We start from the raw sequence: 20,397 nt of genomic DNA on the forward strand, positions 1-20,397 counted from the left end.
TGCTTAACATTAAGCTCAATGATCGCAAGTCCAATGAAGAGATAACAAGACGATCAAAAGTAACAGATATAATCCAGAAGATAACCATGTTAAAATGGAACTGGTCAGGATACATAGGAAGAATGGAAGATAGTCGTTGGACAAAGCGAATTCTCGAATGGCTACCAAGGGCAAGCAAAAGAAGTAGAGGCAGACCTCAAACAAGATAACTGATGACATCAAGTGAATGGCTGGTCATGAATGGATGCAAAAAAACACAAACAGAAATGAATGTATACACCTAAGGAAGGCTTACATTCGACGATGGATGGAATAACTGTTAATAATGATGATGAATCCAGCGAATAATCCAGTCCAACGCTGGACTGGATAATATCGTCCACACTATTCCAGTCATTTAAAAGCATAACAACTATTCCAGTCATTCAAAAGATCGGTAACACTGTAGTGACAATGCTTTCAAGAAAGAAGTTTAGAAATTGTTTTGAAACTCTTCTTTTATTCCTGTTAGAAGAAGTAACTGATGTAATGAAAGAAGCACAAAAATGAAAAAATATCAAATAATCATGCACTGGATTGACAGTTCACACTATTCCAGTCGCGTTGGAATGCGCGATCTGGAATGAGAAATAGACCGCCTTTCTACTCAATTGGATTGTATTGATCACTGGATCAATCTATATTTCAGTGCAGGTTCACATTATTCCAGAGTATAGGCGTCCATATAAAAATTTTTAGGGGGACGGGCAGACGTGAAGATATTGCACATTACATTTTGTATAATTTGGATGACAATATATAGTTTAAAGCACCCGAAAAGCTAGGGGGGTGTCACGGTCTCCCTGCCCATGGGTATGGGCGCCTATGTTCCAGAGGTATTCCAAGAGACAACTGGAGTGCTGGACTAAAATAATATCAACTTCTTCTTAAAGTTCCCTCTCCTATGGAGGTTGGATATCATAATGGCTATGGTCACTTTGTTGGCTGATTCTCTGAATAGTTGTGATGAACTACAGTTAAACCATTCTCTAAGGTTCCTCAACCAGGAGATGCGTATTCCTATTCTTCTTCTTCCTTGGATCCTTCCTTGCATAATAATTCTCAGCAACTCATATTTTTCTCCTCTGGTAATGTGACCCAAATATTCCAGTTTTCTAGTTTTTATACTTTTCATAATTTCTAACTCCTTATTTAAACGTCGTAGCACTTCAACATTGGTAATCCTTTGAACCCACTGAAATTTCCTTTGGGTAAACCCACTGAATTTTCAATATTCTTCTGTAACACCACATTTCGAACGCTTCTATTCTTATTATGTGTTGTCTCTTCAATGTCCAAGCTTCCATTCCGTGTAGCAATATAGAAAATATGTAGCATCTTAGAGCCCTCAATCTGAGAGGCAACTGAAGGTGTTTGTTTGTAAGCAGTGTCTTCATTTTTATAAATGCTTGTAGGTCTGGATCCCGCGTATGAAAAAAAAGTTGATTAATAGCAAGCTGAAAATTTGTTAATATAATTTGCTGAAAATAGCTTAAGGGTGTCTAGTCGAATAAACTTTGATATATGGAAACACTGGAACAGGGGCAGTTTTAATTGTGGAACAGGTTAAAAATTTGGAACGGTCACACCACGAAAACGGCACATTTATTTTGTCCGACAGAATAGACTTAAACTCTCTGAACAGAGATTAAACTTTCATGCAAAAATCAGACTGCTATTTATCGCCTGTCATAATTCCTGTCATTTGACATATTCTACATGTTCCACTCATTAAAACGCCCATTTGGTGATAAATAGCAGTCTGATTTTTGCATGAGAGTTTAATCTCTGTTCGGAGAGTTTAAGTCTGTTCTGTCGGACAAAACAAATGTGCCGTTTTCGTGGTCTGACCGTTCCAAATTTTTAACCTGTTCCACAATTAAAACTGCCCCTGTTCCAGTGTTCCCATATATAAAAGTTTATCCGACTAGACACCCTTAAGCTATTGACAAATTTTCAGCTTGCTATTAATCAACTTTTTTTTCATACGCGGGATCCAGACCTATTACCTTGCAGTTTCAATTCGGACTTTAATTTCTTTGCTTTGGTCATGTTTGTCATCAACCAAGGTTCCCAGATATTCTGTTTTTGAGACAATCATAAATTTAGTGTTTTTCTTGTTTATTTTTAGTCCGTATTGAATGCAATAATCGTTAATTCTATTTAACAACTCTTGTAGCGATTCAAGGGTGTCTGCCATTATAACGGTGTCATCAGCGAATCTTATGTTATTTACTTTTCTTCCATTTATAGAGATTCCATCACTTAGCTCCGCTATCGCTTCCTGAAATATGGCTTCACTGTAACAGGTTAAACAGAAGCGGCGACAGAACACAACCATGTCCTCTCTTTATATAAATATTCTCCGATTCTTGGTCTTCTATCTTTATCTTTATATTGGCCTTTTGATTCCAATACAGATTGATGATAATTGGTAAATCTCGTCTGTCTATATCTCTGTTTTATAGGCATGTTTATAGGCATGTGTATCTCTGTTTAATATCAACTGGGCATAACTAATGAATGAAATGTAATAATTTAAACAAAATGAATGTTATGTTTTTTAGGAGCTGCTGTTGGAGCTATTATTCCGCCGTTTATGGTGGTGAAAGGAGAAACCAAAGATGAAATTGGAGATGGAATTTTTAACATGACTTTGTATAATACTATCGGTGCTGCTGTAATTTTAATACTAATAATTTTGTGTAAGTAAATTTGTGATAGTATTTAACAAAACCTAGAAATGATAAACTGTATTTCCGTTTTCTGGGAGTATGTATTCTGATATTGAAGAAGTCACAAATATCTAAAATCTTTCGACATCAGCATAGTGGGCGCAGAAAAGTTCGAATCCATATGTCTCTTCAGTCCTGACCCCCGGATGGACTGTATGGTCATCGTGATATCGTGTATTATCCGTCTCCAAAGATCTTTATATCCGGTCATTTCTTTTAACGTATGCATATATATTTCTATAATTTGTCCGATCCATCTTCTGGGATATCTGGGGATATTCCTCGTGTCCTCGTGATCTTCAGCCTTCTACCTTTCCTTGAGTGTTTCCGAATTTTCTGTGTCTGCTCTCATAACATGTCCAAAGCATTTTAATTGTTGGAGATGGAGTTTGCTGGAGAGCTTTTGCTGACCTTTATCCATATTCACCATCATCATCACGTAAACAGATAAATTTATAATTTCTCTGGCCATTCCCCTTCCAGTAGCTTCTTCTGCTGTTAGGTGTATTTTGATTTTCATGTTTTCATATCGTTCTTTATTTGTTTCCTTGTACATCTTTAGTTTTTTATTCTCTTCTCTTCTTTAGATTTAGTGTCTCAATTTACAAAGAAAAAAGATCGACTCGTCGTGTAGATTTAGAAACAGCTTTATAAATTCTCATTCCGTTTTCCAACTTCTGATTTTTGCGAAGGTGGATTCAGCTAGTGATATTCCTGAACTTTATGGCCCACAGTTCTACTAATGGTTCTTACTTTTTCACTTTTCTTCCAGAAAGAAACGTCTTTCATTCTTCTCCTTCTATAATGACATAATTTCCGCATTGATTCTTCTTTTACTTATCTTGAATTACAAATAAATATTTTCTTTTATCTATACTTTATGTTGTTTTAGTTTTTAGAGCCAGACCAAAACTACCACCCAGTCAATCTCAGTTACAACTTTTAACTTTAGACGAAGAAAAGACGAATTTCTGGAAGGACTGTAAACTTTTAATGAAAGACAAGAACTATATATTACTTTTAATGTCATTTGGAATTATAAATGGTCTATGGAATGCTTTTGGTATTGTTATTAATACATTTTATATAAAATACTTTCCCGTAAGTATTGTTGTATTTATTAGTGAAACGTTTTATTAAATGCTTTTATTAGATAAGTATATGATTACAGACATTTTATAAGAGCATATTAATCAGAAATTAGTGTGCTACTGTGCAAATGAAATGGAACTTGGTAGGGCACGTGACAAGACAAAACACCGAAAGGTAGACGAGAAATATTGTACATTGGATACTACGTTAGCACAGTCGTAGTAGAGGAAGCTCACAAAAACGATGGCTAGACAACATCAGAACAAAAATGGGAAGAAACGGGCACCAAATTACACAAAACAGAGAAGAATGGAGAACTCATGGCCAGGCCTTTGTCCAGGAGTGGATGCAAACAAGCTGAAGACGAAGAAGTGTGCTACAGGAATGTAGGTAGCTTAGGAAGGCGAAGCAATGAAGCAATAAACCTACCAAATTTTTGCAGTTGAATGTATCTCAATGAAACTTGTTGCATTCGATTCGTAAAGGCCTTTGGAAACCAAAGTGATGATGACGAAATAATGAAAATTGTATTATTGCACAAGGAAAATGCATTTTCTTCGAGGTGATGAAAAATGATAAAATAATTCCGAAATTATTGACGCAAATGAGTTCAATATTACTACTCAGGGGTTTTTGGGCTCGTTGAATACCAATATCATGACGGCGATGGTCTCTGAAGCAACTAGTGCTCAGGATGAACCTCGTCTCCTGGAGTTTTGTGGAAATTCGATACAAAATCGGTGCAAAGTCGTTCTTCGATGGTTTTTGGATTATTTTCGAATATTTTGACTAATTTCAAAAATTATTTAATTTTAAATAATTTATTAGTTTTATTTCTTTTTAGAATGGTGAAACTGACATAGGTATAATCTCCCTAATAGCAATCATTTCTGGTGGTTGTGTGGGAAGTGTGATATTTGGTTATATCTTAGATAAGACGCATGCCTTTAAGTAAGTTAATATTTGCATTTATTATTAGTCTACACTTAACAGTAACTTTTCTGAAATATGTCGCCTAATTTCTAATTTATAAGAATAATCTATAAGGAAGCTATAACAAAGAATACTTCGGTTTTCTTATTATTAAATTTGATTGACATGTTTCAAATGTTTAAAAAAGACGACAGGTAAAAAAAACAATAAGTTTGGCAACAATGTTTAACCTCTCCTCTTGAACTACTTCCACTATTAAATTTTCGACAATGTATTTCGGGGACCTTATATAGCTATGCTGTTTTAAATATGTTTTTTTCAGTTCCTACCGTTTAAAGTGCCTACCTACATTAATAAATTATAAATTTTTACTGATACTATAATCCGTCTTGAAAGTATCCGGAAAAAAGAATGCAGAATTATAATTTTACGGTATTTATTTCTATCACTTGAAATATAAAATTTCAACAATTGATTCATCTCATTTACTTATACAACCTCCATTTAAATCTAAACACTTAACTAAACGTCCAGGTACACCCAAAACTAGGTCAAGGCCACAATTTTCGGTAATGGTGTTCCAGGCCTGTAAAACTGACCGAATCAAACCTTCTTTATTTCGTGGCGCTGCTCGTTCCACTTCAATCTTCATCAGTCCCCATATGTTTTCAATGGGGCTAAGATCTGGAGATGCTGCTGGCCACGAAATTGTTGTCAATTCGTGTTCTTGCATCCAAGCTTGAGTATAAGCAGAAGTATGGCATTTTGCATTATCTTGCTGAAAACGCCACCCCTCTGGATATAAAACATGAGCCGTTTCAAGAAGAAAACCATTTAAGATGTCACAATATTTTGCACTATCAACAGTACCATTAACTATACAGAGAGGTGTAGCACCACGCTGAGATGTTGCTCCCCAAACCATTATTTTAGTGGGAAATTTGGAAATTTGAACAGTAACATTTTCTATTGATAGGACTTTTAGGTGATTTGCACCAAGCTGGAAACAACTTTCATCATATATAAAGACATTATTAAAATTATCTTCTCGAAAAGGTTGACAAAAATTTTTCTTCGTTGTCTTTGCAGAGGTGTCATTGTAGGGATTTTTTTGGATTCCTTGGTATGTAGCCTTGCTTTTTCAGTCACATGCGGACAGTTTCTGGGCACACTTTTATTCTTCGTTGATTTGTAAATCTGTTCGCTAATTTTCGAAACCCTAGGCGCGGATTTTGTCGTCCTAAAGCCACTAAAGCATTTAAATTGTTTCTGCGAATCTTACGCGGTCTACCCGGAACTGGTCTATGTCTCATATCTATGCCATTTTTTATCCCCTTTATTGTCTCATACACTGCACTTTTTCCGAGTTCAGTCAATTGCACTAATTTTTTAACGTTTCGGACACCTTTTCTATACAAATATTCCACCACTTTTCTTTTTTCTACTTGCGACAATATTTTCACAAATCTTAAGTCTGTTTACAAACAACAATATTTGACCGATGGTGTTGTCATGCGATTTTGTCCATAACCTACTATCGGCACAACCTACTTGATGCATTACTTTTGTCTTAAAATGTTACAAAAAGGAAATCTATTAAAATTAGGAAAAATCTAAAATTCCGGATACTTTCTAGACGGACTATACATGATAATATAGGTACATACTATACAATTAAATATTTTTACTGTTTCAGGACAACAAGTTTTGTCGTTGCTGTATGCGTATCAGTAACGTATATTACCAATGTGCTCTCTATGGTATTGCAAATTAGAGTCGCCACCTTCTTTGCTATACCAATTTTTGGGTAAGTAAAGTGATTGAAATTACGTAACTGATAAATAAATTCAAAGAAGATTGGTAGGTTGAATATGTTTTATTAACGTTCCATTACTACAGCTTTATAGCTACTGAAACCGTTCTTGTGGCATGTTTAAGTTAAATATTTTATTTATATGGGATTAAATCACAATTGATTATAAGGAAAATTACATTTTACTGCTGTCTACCTCTGCTTCTCCTGTTTGCTCGTGGTCTCCACAGTGTATTTTTTCTGGCCCACCACCAGTTGGTCAGAGGTTGATGATGAAAGATTGTGACGACAAAAAATTATGCAGTTGGTTCTATTGTGAAGACGTGGATATGTCTTAAAAAAGATGGAACATCTGCTCTTTATCTTCGAGATATTCGTGAGTTTCTCGACAATACATCTCTAAATCGTTGGATTGGAAGGAGGGAAGCTATTGAATAGCCATAGCCACCAAGCTTTGCGGATTTGACACGTCTAGATTACTTTTTTTTTCGGTTGAACACTACCTTTAAAGTTTTTCTTTAGGCGCTTTCTGTTTATACAGCAATATCAATTCCCTTTACAAGCAAATTCCCTAAACAAAATGTTTTTGCTTATTAATGGACAATAATGGCCATTAACAGATTATATACTGCATCGCCAATAAAAAAACTGTAATAAAAGATTATAAAAACAAAAAATACACATATTATAGAAACTGTACATTTGACAACGTTGATAATATACAATTTTAAATCGCCGGTCCATCTAATAAACTTAACCAACGTTTTGTTACTATATCTTCGGGGTGTCACAGATATCTTTATAATTCCATACTTTACGCACGCACTGTATAGTACTTTTATTATTGTCTTCTTCTTTACGTGCCATCTCCGCGACGGAGGTTGAAAGTCATCATAGCTATTCTGATCTTAGATGCTGCTGCTCTGAATAGTTCGATTGATGTGCATCCGTACCATTCCCTCAAGTGACGCAACCATGAGATTCTTCTCCTTTCTACACTTCTCTTGCCCTGGATTTTCCCTTGTATAATTAATTTAAGTATGTTGTATCTCTCATTACGCATAACATACCCCAGGCAATTCAGTTTTCGTGTCTTGATGGTTTCCAATATTTCCATTCTTTTGTTGACACTTCTCATAACTTCGTTGTTTGTAACATGCTCATGATATCTTCCGGCGGGTGTAATTTCCTCACCAAAATAATCTTTTGTCTGCGTTTATAAGGGTATGTCATAATCCCGCAGGTATTTTCCTCACCAAGACCAAAATGGTTATTTCAGTCATTTCAGGTAGATTTTACTAAAAGGCATTCAATTGAATTATTTATCTACTATTAAATTACAGTAGGTACCTATAATTATAATAATTAATTAATTAATTATAGTATTTTATTTTTAGTCACAATTGGAATTTTGACAAAAATGGCATGTTTAATAGAAAGTGATCGCGGTAAACCTTACGCGGTATTGGTATTTGAAAATTTTATTTTTTATAAAGTGAAAGTTTTAAAAAGTGAAGAAGTGTTCTGGAGGATAAAATAACTTGTAGTGCGAAATTTTTTACTATTGGTGCAACTTTTACAATATCTAGAAGTAGCCGACAACATAATCATGAACCAGATTGTCAGAAGTTAGTCAAAAATTGTTTCTAACTATTGTAAACGTAAAGCCGAAGATAATTGAAAAACCAGCAAAAATTATACGCCAAGCACTTGTAGCTAATTTGTCTGAAACAATTACTACGATTGTTGTCAGTTACATAAGAAAAAATATATAATTATCGACGAAAAATGATGCCTGGTCGACTTCCTTCCAATATTGATGAGGTTCAAGAATTTGTGACGGAGTGTGCTCAAAAAACAACCAAGAGGGAAAATTTTCTCTTTATAAACTGTGTCAAAAGTAGGATAATTGTATTTAGTTGTGAAACAAATATAAGACTTTTAGCCACATTGAATTTTATTATATGGATGGCACATTACAATTATTCATTATTAATGGGCTAATTAATGGGCATTATATTTCTTTATTATACTCTTTACTGCCAAACAAAAAAACAGAAATTTACAACAATATTTTTTATTTGTTAAAATCAGAAATTTTTAAAGCTCTCAAAATTGAGTTTAATGCTAGTAAAATTTTTGAAGACTTTGAAAAGGAATGCAATCATTGAAATGTGTCCGAACACTGAAATACATGGTTGTAAATTTCACCTACACTAAGCTTGGTATAGAAATGTCTTGGTCTCTTGATTTAATATCAGAATATAAAAATGATTCTGAAAGAGGCAAGTGGCTCAAACATACTTTTGGCCTTACATATAAAACCAGAAGACGTATCAGATTGTTTTGTGTTTGATTTAATGTCATTCAAACCAGGAAAGGAAATTTAAGATAGATATGTTGATTATTTAGTTGAAACTTATATAGACGAAAATGCCATATTCTCCCCATATTTGTGGACAGAGACAAATTCTTCTGTTATTCGTATTACGAATGCTTGCGAATCTTTTCATTCGCATTTTAATGTATCGTTTTGTAGGCTCCCGGTGAATTCGTAACTATTTTAATCCCCCATCCTAATTACAGGCCAATTGGTAACTCTGACCCTCTCAGGTAATTTTTCGGTAACCGATCAACTACCGGTGAATTCGTAACTAAATAAAGGTATAATCTTTTAGACTTGAAATAAACATATGGAAAATCTCTTCGCTTTTAAATTATCAGATGGATTTAAATAATTTATCATTGCTAAACATCTAAAAAATATTAAATTTACAATTACTTGATAAAAACCAAGCTCGTGTAGAGCTATACTTGATGGAAATAATATTTTAACACGTGTTAATGAAACACTATAATATTGTTTCAATTATTTTATTTCAATTATTTTCAATTATAAGATATTTCAATTTTTGCTATTGTTTATAGGTACATATAGTACAAATATAATGTTTTTAAGCAAACCAAGAAACATTCAGTTTAGATTTAAGGTATTATATTTAATCAATGGTTTCGAATTCACTTGAAGAAAGTTTCGGGTTGGCAGGTCAGGTAAAAAAAAGTTACGAATTGGCCGGTGTACATTTTGATTTGAAAATTGTTGTCATTAAAAGTTACGAGTTGGCGCGTGTCCGTTTTGTAATACGCATCCATCCATATATATTTTCTTTGAAAACATTAAAGAATTCCAGGTAGATACGTATGTTGAAATTTAAAGTTTGCATATTGCCAAACCTATCAAAGATAAACAAGTTAAAATGAAATTGAAAAATGTAGTAAATTTATTAATAAGATATCAGTCTAATCAAATGACTAGAATGGATTTTGTAAAGTGTCTGTCTTATTATAGTAAATTTTAAATAATAATTTATACGTCTATTATTATAATGTAAGGAAATTAATGTCTTGTATTCGGATTTCGGATGCTTCCATAATAGACATTCTTAAATTAAACCTATATTTTTATTTTATTACCTGAGTGAGTTGGTGAGGAAAATACCTACCGGATTAATAGGAACCTTTAAATTTGGTGAGGAAAATACCTGTCGGATTATATGTTTTTACTGGTTGGTGAGGAATTTACCTCCGCCCATATCTTCAGGATTCTTCTATTACATCAACAGTTCAAATGCTTTCAACTTTTTAGCAGTCGACGCGTTAAGTGTCCATGCGTCTATCCCGTAAAGCAGAATCGAGAAGATATAACAGCTTGCCAGCCTAACTCTTAAGTCTAATTGTCTAATTTCAGTTCTCTTGCACAAAGTACCTTTCTCATTTTATTGAATTTTGTTCGTGCTTTCTCTATTCGAACTTTGATTTCTTTGTGTAATCGTTTGTATGATTAATTAATTATTGTGCCAAGATAGTTGTAGTTTTCAACATGTTCTAAAGTTTTACCGTTAATTGTCAGGCTCTCACCGTTATTTTGGGTTTTTGATATCCTCATAACCTTAGTTTTCTTGATGTTTATTGATAATCCATATTCTTCTCCATACTCGACTATTTTGTTTATTAGCTTTGGGAGGTCTTGGAGGTTGTCCGCTATTATGATAGTATCGTCCGCATATCTAATGTTGTTAGTTGATGTTCCATTGACCTTTATTCCTGCTGTTTCTCCCTAAAAAGCTGTTTTCATAATTTCTTCAGAGTATGCATTGAATAGTAGTGATGACCATACACACCCGTGTCGCCCACCTCTTTTAATTTTGAACTCTTCTGATGTGTGTTCATTAATGCGGATGTGTGCCTGCTGTTTATGTATAATATATATTTGTTAAAATTTATTACTGTAGGTATGTTATAGTGGTGTTTTCTATTTTCAGGTTCTTCACAGCCAGTACCTTATTAATGGCCTTCGAATTCGCCATTGAATTGACGTACCCAATTCCAGAATCAGTGAGTTGTTCGGTGGTGAACGCCTTCATTTTCCTCTTCGCCATCATCGGCACTTTTGTGATAGAAACCCTTCTAGACGCTATTGGACACGTCGGCACCCACGTAACCATCTTCGTCATATTTGTTATTTGCACAATTATGATGCTGTTCATAAAGGGACGTCTGAAAAGAAGAGAGGCCAATTTAAGTCAAGGACAAACGGAAAATGGTATAACAAACTAAAGAAAAATGAAAATAAAAAAAATACGTGAAAAAGTTTTTTAGATATTATGTATTATATACAGAACAAGAAGTAACAAATATTTTTTTGAGTACATTTTTTATAACCTCTGAGCACTTGCTTCCTGTTGAATAGTGTTGAAGGCTAATTAAATAAAAATCGCTTAGAAATAAGTCGGTGGGATCAGGAGGATAACTAGCACAAACAGTTTTTGTTTGTATGTCTTTTATAACACTTTTTTAACTTAAATTATGAAATCTCATAAAAAGCTATTGACATAAAAACGTTGTTTTTGCAGATACTATATTTTGTTAAAATTTTTAATAAAACCTTTACAAATGTGATTTTATGTACATTTATCTACCTCTGTTTCTTCCTTTTCTTTCTCTTCCGGTCTACCTGAAATATTACTCATAGTAGCTTGGGTAATAACAAGGTAAGGGTATTCACATCGATGGACATAAACTAAATCATCTCCGATATGCCGATGCAGTCCCGGATTAAGAATCTTGAGACCCCTAGGCAACCCAAGCTATGAGACCCCTTAAGAAACCTAGGCCTTCTCCGTTTTGAATCATTTTCATTTTGACCATGTCCATTCGCCTCTTGCGAAATAACCCAAAATGACCGTGAATCAGGAATAAATTGTTTTCCCTGCAAGTCTGGAAGATGGGCTATAAAATATTTGAACTGGTCTAGTTCATGTTCAAGTTCAGATTCAATATCATCAAAATAGTTTTCATGTAGTTTTGAAGCACACTCATTTTGAGTATCATTCAATTTTGGGAAAACACACAAAAGACCAAATACTGAGTTCACTGACCCGTACACTGTCAGCCGACGACTCAGCTCAGTAATTAGCTTATCGAATATCGGTGGATACGTTTTAATCTTTAAATTTTGTTCATTCTGTAGAAAAACTTCATTGGAATTAGCATCATCAAAATGTAGTTTTCTTGCTCATTTTCGTTTACTCGCATCGGAATATTCAGAGTATTGTAGATCGCAGGTCTTCTGCTCGTAGTAAGCAAAATTATGTCTTTGGGATACAGTAGAGTCTCGGTTATCCGCCCTTCGGTTATCCGCCGTTCCGTTTTATCCGCCGCAGCCGCACCATTTAAGCAAAAAATTTTTTTCAAATTTATATAACTTTGAAAATATTAAAGAATGAGTAAACAAATTTTAAGATGAGATAAAATACGCCAGTAACAAGAAGCCAGAGCAGTCGATATTATGTTGCTACAAGATGGCGAGTATTGGCAGCAACAAAACGAGATACATCGGCAAGGCAGATAAAAATCGCTAGTTTTTTTCGTTCATCCAAAATCATTCTATCTACAATGTCCAATGTCAGTCAAAATTAAACTGATTCTCTTCTTCTTCTTCTTCTTCTTCTTCTTGTGGCACTTCTATCGAAGACTGGAAATCATCAAGGCCTAAACTTGTGTTTCATTTAACGCTCCCTATTATCCGCCATTTTTGCTTATCCGCCCTTTCGTCGGCCCGTTTATGACGGATAATCGAAACTCTACTGTATTAAGAAGTTTAAAAGTGAATTTAGAAGTCGAACTGTAGTTTAAAGTTCAATCCACTTCTCTCTGTAATGATTTACTGACAGCGTTGATGCGTTCTAAAATTGTTGCCCAAAACTCATTCATTATTATGAATGTTCCTTTTTTGGCATTTCTTTCAACAAACACTTAGTCTCGTGAACTGTTTCAGCTTTCTGATTAGTGTCTTCAGCAAAAGTATGAAGAGCAGATTCGAAAACGTTGTAACCTTTAGACAAAGGTTTTGTTGTATGTGCCCTTGCACTCCATCTTGTGCTGCTTGTTCTTTTAAGGACTAGATCGTGGCGAATGAGATCGCTTAGTAGGGTTTCATTTAAGCATTTTATCATATCTTCCCAACGGTGGGTAGAGACTGAAAAAAAGTTTTACTTACACGGACTGAACAAACCTAAAATACGATATTCCATTTGAGGGAGAATACGTTAGCCAATCTCTTTTAATCTTTGTTCCACTGATATATTTTCGAAAAACCATAGATTGTGTAAAAATCTTGTAATGCCTTCAAAATTTCTTTTTGATGCTGAAAAACTACCATCACGATTTTTACATTCTGAAGACCTTTCGCAATCTAAAATGCCCGTACTTCATCAGTTATTGTATTCCGTAATCTTAAGTCGTTTTCCAAATTTAGGACCCAATTTATCTTTAACTTCAATTTCTAACTTAGTTTCGGTTTCTGGTTCTTTAACTTCTTGAACTGGAATAGAGCTGTCGTTACAGGTTTTTCATCTTCTTCAATTACAGAAGCTATGTTTTCCTGTTATTTCTGTTTCATCACGTGCATTTTATTGGTTACAGCTTCACTAGCAATGGATTTCCGTGTGAAACTGAGGTTAAATAAGTTTTGGTTCTGTTTTCGATCTTGCTTAAAGATATTTTCTTTCTCTTGCTTTTTCTTGAGTTTTCTGCCCTACTCTCGAATTTTTTTTTCTTATATCTATCTGTAGTACTGTTCCTTCTAGCAAAGGGCATTTATTAGCGATTTAGTCTCACAACATAGACTTTCTATGTGAACAAAAGTATGCATTGTAATGTAAACTTACGTGCATAGAAATCGGCCCACCTAAAAATTTGGTCATTTTTGAAGTCTCGTATTTACTAAACCTGTTGGCCGATTTAAGTGATTTTTTTTTAATATGTTATAGCCTTATTCTTCATCAATATCGCTGTAATAATATTATTGCTAAACAGGTAAGTGTTATTTTTTATACCGGGTGTAACAATGATAGTGTGTTTTTTCCTCAAAGTTCGGAACACCCTGTGGAATATTCTAGCGTATATAAAATATTGAAATTAAAACTCAACTGTAGCCTTAGGCTTTCTTAACATTTTGCTTTTTTATTCTTTCGCTTATGTTGGATAATAAAAAAGTTAGGTATTTTAACAACTAACAACGTTCTTCATCAATACAGGGTGTTTCTAAATAAGTGCGACAAACTTTAAGGGGTAATTCTGCATGAAAAAATAATGACCGTTAGGTTTATAATCATATGTTCGCAAATGCTTCGTTTCAGAAATACGGGATGTTGAATTTGTTCGTACAATCTGACGATTTATTTATTGCTCTAAAACCGTATGAGATATACAAATGAAATTGGGTAGGTTTGAAGAGGTAATTATTGCGCATTTTTTAGCATACAGTTAATAATTTTATATTCACCATTGGCGTGCATACGGGAAATATGACCGGGTAATATGACCCGTATGCACGCCAATGGTGAATATAAAATTCTTAATTCTATGTAAAATATGTAAAAATTCTATGTAAACTACTTCTTAAAACCCACCAAATTTCATTTGCATATCTCAACCGATTTTAGAGCAGTAAATAAATCGTCAGTTTGTAAAAAAAATTCAACATCCCGTATCTCGAAAACGAAGCATTTGCGGACATATGTTTATAAATGAAACGGTCATTATTTTTCATGCAGAATTTCCCCTTAAAGTTTGTCGCACTTATTTAGAAACACCCTGTATTGATGAAGAACGTTGCTAGTTGTTAAAATACCTAACTGTTTTATTATCCAACGTAAGCGAATGAATCAAAAAGCAAAATGTTAAGAAAGCCTAAGATTACAGTTGAGTTTTAATTTAAATATTTTATATATGCTAGAATATTCCACAGGGTGTTCCGAACTTCGAGGAAAAACACACTATCATTGTTACACCCGGTATAAAATAACACTTACCTGTTTAGCAATAATATTATTACAGCGATATTGATAAAGAATAAGGCTATAACATATTAAAAAAATCACTTAAATCGGTCAACAGGTTTAGGAAATACGAGACTTCAAATATGACCAAATTTTTAGGTGGGCCGATTTCTATGCACGTAAGTTTAGTTTTATAAATCCACCATCACTTTTATGGTATTGCTGAATTTTTTAACATTTATAGTTTTTATTTAATTGTAATTATTATTTTTTCGTTTTGGACCCTGCGAGGCCCCCTTTGAGGCCAAGGCCCCTATAGTCCAGAAAGCCACTGCGCATCCGCTAGGAAAAATATTCTAATTCGGATTTTTTGCGCAATCTTACTCAAAAAGGACTCCTGTTAACAAATTTGCATGTTGCCAGGACCAAAAGGTGGTCAAAAATTTTTTAAACGTTTTTTTTGTTTTTTTCCTAAAATTATTTTTTTTGCATGGAAAAAAGTTTTTTAGGTTTTTTGGATCATTCCAAACAGAAAAGGTCTTTAGTGACTTTTCTCTAAAAATGATAGTTTTTGACATATAAGCGATTAAAAATTGAAAAATTGCGACATCGGCCATTTTTAACCCTCAAAAACTATGTGAAAAACTGAAAATTTTAATGTTGGCAAGGTAGGTAGATATTCTTTAAACATCGATTGATGAAATTCCGAAGAGTTTTTTGCAATACAATATTAAAAACTCCTTTGTTTATTAATTGCTAATCAAGCGTGCGCGACACTATTTTCCATCGACAATATGGTGCAAATGAAAGGAATAAATTCGTTATTTCGTAAACCGGCGACTTTAAGGAAAAATCCCGAAACAGGTCGATTTTTATTTTTAAGTTATGATATTGTGGCATATATGGTATACTAGTGACGTCATCCGTCTGGGCGTGATGACGTAATCAATGATTTTTTTAAATGAGAATAGGGGTCGTGTGGTAGCTCATTTGAAAGGTTCTTCAATTCTCTATTCAGTAATGTAAACATTTACATAATTATTTATACAGGGTGTCCTTCTACTTCTTTTTTTGTCAAATAATTTAATTTAATAAAAATTTTTTGGACACCCTGTATAAATAATTATGTAAATGTTTTTATTACTAAATATAGAATTGAAGAACCTTTCAAATGAGCTACCACACGACCCCTATTCTCATTTAAAAAAATAATCGATTACGTCATCACGCCCAGACGGATGACGTCACTAGTATACCATATATGCCACAATATCATAACTTAAAAATAAAAATCGACCTGTTTCGGGATTTTTCCTTAAAGTCGCCGGTTTACGAAATAACGAATTTATTCCTTTCATTTGCACCATATTGTCGGTGGAAAATAGTGTCACGCACGCTTGATTAGCAATTAATAAACAAAGGAGTTTTGAATATTGTATTGCAAAAAACTCTTCGGAATTTCATCAATCGATGTTTAAAGAATATCTACCTACCTTGGCAACATTAAAATTTTCAGTTTTTCACATAGTTTTTGAGGGTTAAAAATGGCCGATGTCTCAATTTTTCAATTTTTAATCGCTTATATGTCAAAAACTATCATTTTTAGAGAAAAGTCACTAAAAACCTTTTCTGTTTGGAATGATCCAAAAAATCTAAAAAAAACTTTTTTCCATGCAAAAAAAATAATTTTAGGAAAAAAACAAAAAAAAACGTTTAAAAAATTTTTGACCACCTTTTGGTCCTGGCAACATGCAAATTTGTTAAAAGGAGTTCTTTTTGAGTAAGATTGTGCAAAAATTCCGAATTAGAATATTTTTTCTAGCGGATGCGCAGTGGCTTTCTGGACTACTAGGCAACTGCCTACTTTGCCTATTGTTTAATCCGGCACTGTGCCGATGATTATGCTACAACAACTACAGCATACAGCAGAAAGTCGGTTTAAAGATACCTAAACTATGGGAAAACAAAAATGATGAGGAATCTCGTCCCCAATAAGCTAACGAAAATCGAGAAATCGCCCAAAGATGTTGAGAACTGATTATGTGTATTTGGGAAATAAGATTAACGAGAAACAACCAAACTTGTGAGTTACTCAGAATAGTAAGTTTAGGTTGGGCTATATTCGGAAAGACAATGAAGCACTCAATATTAATAACATCATCATCATCATCATCATCATCATCATCATCATTAGCTCATAGTCGTCCACTGCTGAACATAGGCCTCCTCGAAAAACTTCCATTCAGATCTATCCTGCGCTGCTGCAATCCAGTTTGTACAAATCCTCTTGATGTCGTCAGTTCATCTTGTGGGTGGTCTTCCCGGGTTTCGTCTATCCGCTCTCGGTCTCCACTCCAAGATTTTTTTGGTCCACCTATCATCTCTCATTCTAGCGACGTGTCCTGCCCACTTTCATTTAATTTTGGCTATGTGTTTTATTATGTTTTCTACACCACTTCTTCTACGAATTTCTTCGTTTCTTACCCTATCTCTTAACGTTATGCCCAACAATGATCTTTCCATTCTACGTTGCGTCACTTGTAGTTTTCGTGCAGATGTCCTTGTTAGGGTAAGTGTCTCTGCGCCCTATGTAAGAACAGGCAGGACACATTGATTAAAGGCTCTTCTTTTTAAGCTGATAGGTATATCACCTTTAAAAATATCACGTAGTCTTCCATATGCTGCCCATCCCAGAGTTATTCTTCTTAGCAGCTCAGCAGTTTGATTGTCTCTGCTAATTTTTACCGTATGTCCAAGGTATATGTAGCTGTCAACAACTTCAATTTCGACGTCTTCTACCTTTAAAGGATGGCTCGGAACTAAATTCGTCATCATTTTGGTCTTTTGGTAATTAATATTTAGACCTACTTTACGTTCTGCATCGCGGAGTTCATTCAACATATCATTGGCAGTTTTTTAGGTCATCTGAAATCAGAACAATATCATCTGCGAATCGTAGATGACTAAGCATCTCACCATCGATGTTTATTCCATTATTTTCCCATTCCAGTGACTTCAAATCATGTTCAAGTACAGTAATAAACAACTTAGGCGACATAGTATCTCCCTGTCGAATACCTCTCCTGATATATATCTTATTGGTAGGACCTTGCAGATTTATAGTTGTTGTAGAATTTCTGTATATATTTTCTATAATATTGGTGTACCTATGATCAATTCGACACTCTTCCAATGCCTTAAGTAGTGCGGGTAGTTCGATAGTATCAAACGCTTTATGGAAGTCTATAAGCGTTAGAACTAGAGGTCTATTGTATTCAATTGATTTTTCAATCAAGACTTTTATGCACTGTAGGTGGTCATTTGTACCGTAGTTTTGGCGAAAACCAGCCTGTTCTTTTGGTTGGTACAGTCAAATTTTGCTTCCAATCGATTGGTTATTATTCTGGTGAACAGTTTTTATAAATGGTTGAGTAGATAAATTGGCCTGTAATTCTCTATGTTCATGTTGTCACCCTTTTTATGCAGAAGAATTGTAATTGAGTTATTCCACGCTATAGGAATTTTTTGACTATACAAGCAGAGATTGAAGAGTATTACGGTTGAAAATTTAGTAGTAACGTTTGTTGAGTTTTGGTTGTTTATAACCGATTATTTTGTCCTTGTAGGATGTATAATTTGTATGTTTGGATGTATATGCTTTTTGTGTGAGTCAGTGAGAGAAGATTTTTGTTGTAGAGTTTTTTGTTTTGAACGCCTTGTTAGAAAATCAACAACGTTCATTCTTTTCAATAAACATTTTTGAGAAAGCACTTGAAGCTTGGTCGGCGATTTGGATTCCCAGTTTTTTTAATTGAAATGGTACTTTTTCAATCCTTTGGTGGGATGTACTGGGAATTCTCTTATTGAGGTATCCGTTGGTGTGCTGGAAATTTGGGGCACGTAAAGATTTGTCTTGGAAAATCCTCTAGAGATTAATTCGATGTTTATTAATGGCCAGGCTGAGAGTCGTGTAATAGACCCTTTTGTATGTTAAAGGTAAGCTGAAGTCATTTTTGTTCAGTTTATTGGTTCTCAGTTTTAAGAAGTTAGTTCAGTTATTTTTATTTTCTTTTTCTTTTGCTAGGGTGTTCCGGTATTCAGTAATTGTATTTATCGATCCTGAGGCTTTAAAGAAGTAATAGAAGTACATTTATTTACCAGATTTACATTTATTCAGTATATTGGAAATAATACATTTGGCAGATTTATTTAAAAGTTCGATATTTGACGTTTAACCTTTTGACATTTTGACAAAATTTAAGGAAGATTGCAGTGTGTTTATCCAGGCAAATGATTTTTTTTATTGAAGAAAATAAGGACGGTAATAGATTTTATTTTATTTTATGGGAGAAAACAAGAAAGAACAAGGTACAATTTAGATTGGGTTAAGGGGTCTAAAAAGGGGACTAAAATACAATGATTTTTATATTTATGTGAAGGAAACAGCTGGTTCTGGTTTATTTTTTTTTAATTAATTACTTACTTTTGTTCTTATAAACTATTGAAATCAAAATTAATATTTGTATGTAAAAAGGGACTTAAAATTTTGTTGACATTATATTCTCTATAGTTATCTAGTGTTTTATTTGAACTGTCATGTCTCATGCTCATCTAAATCAAACCAACTAATTAAAAATAATAATTCCGACTGAGAAATAGCTGTGGTAAGTAATTTCTGGAATATCCTCAGATCCCTGGTTTTGTACCTTGTGTCTATTTTCTGGATTTATGACATTGTTAACTTGGTTTGTGCATAATATAGTGTAGAACTCTTCGACTATTCCTAGTATTTTCTGTCTGTCTGTTGTTATCTCACCCTTTTTATCCCTAAGCCGGAAAATTTCTTTTCTACTTGTCGCCATTTTTCGTCTCATTGCCTTCATGCTCCGGTTTTTGTCGAGAATCTATTAAGAACGGTCACATCTTTAAATATATATTTTTTATCTGTAATATAGTAATCTATGTATTTCGTTGCGTGTATTGCCGTCTGGGCTCCTCCATGTCCAGCGTCTGTGTAGCTTTTTGTAGAAAAAGCTATTCATTTGATAAAGATTATTCTGTGGTAGAAATGACAAAAGCATTTCATTTCACCTCTCTCGTTTCTACCCGGACTTCCAAAATTTACATGAGATACTTCCGATGCATCTAACTGTGTTCCCATTTTTGCGTTGAAATCACCGCCCATGACAGTGTAGTGGGCATTGTTCTCTCTTATGGCTCTACCTAAATATTGTTCTACCTCTTCGTCACGATGGGTTGATGTTGGAGCATAGACTTGTGTGAACTTAACAGTACATCTTTTATTTAACTGTATATTAGTATATTTATATACATTACTCTCTCAGGGCTTATCCCTTACATACCATTGGCCACTGAAATAGGAAATTTTATTTACAAAACACAATCCTGTTAAAGAAAATTTCTTTCATCAGTAATAATATTA

General features: G+C 33.9%; 1 protein-coding gene and 1 long non-coding RNA gene across 6 annotated transcripts in view; both read left to right on the plus strand.

Moving 5' to 3' along the window:
- The window catches only part of LOC114332477 (uncharacterized MFS-type transporter C09D4.1-like), a 61,616-nt gene extending 50,045 nt beyond the window's left edge, over positions 1–11,571 (plus strand). For all 5 annotated transcript variants that reach the window (XM_050652306.1, XM_050652307.1, XM_050652310.1 and 2 more), the window contains exons 5-9: positions 2,607–2,744; positions 3,667–3,875; positions 4,711–4,817; positions 6,496–6,606; positions 10,935–11,571. In XM_050652306.1, the coding sequence (XP_050508263.1) occupies positions 2,607–2,744; positions 3,667–3,875; positions 4,711–4,817; positions 6,496–6,606; positions 10,935–11,229 (860 nt within the window). In that variant the 3' untranslated portion in view covers positions 11,230–11,571. The remainder of the gene's footprint in view (positions 1–2,606; positions 2,745–3,666; positions 3,876–4,710; positions 4,818–6,495; positions 6,607–10,934) is intronic.
- Positions 11,572–18,527: 6,956 nt separating this feature from the next.
- Positions 18,528–19,527, plus strand: LOC126885649 (uncharacterized). Its single transcript, XR_007698414.1, has 2 exons — positions 18,528–18,950; positions 19,039–19,527. It is a non-coding gene; the product is annotated as an uncharacterized LOC126885649 (long non-coding RNA).
- Positions 19,528–20,397: the final 870 nt, after the last annotated feature.

This window comes from Diabrotica virgifera, chromosome 5 (genome assembly GCF_917563875.1).
Source record: "Diabrotica virgifera virgifera chromosome 5, PGI_DIABVI_V3a".
Taxonomy (NCBI): domain Eukaryota; kingdom Metazoa; phylum Arthropoda; class Insecta; order Coleoptera; family Chrysomelidae; genus Diabrotica; species Diabrotica virgifera.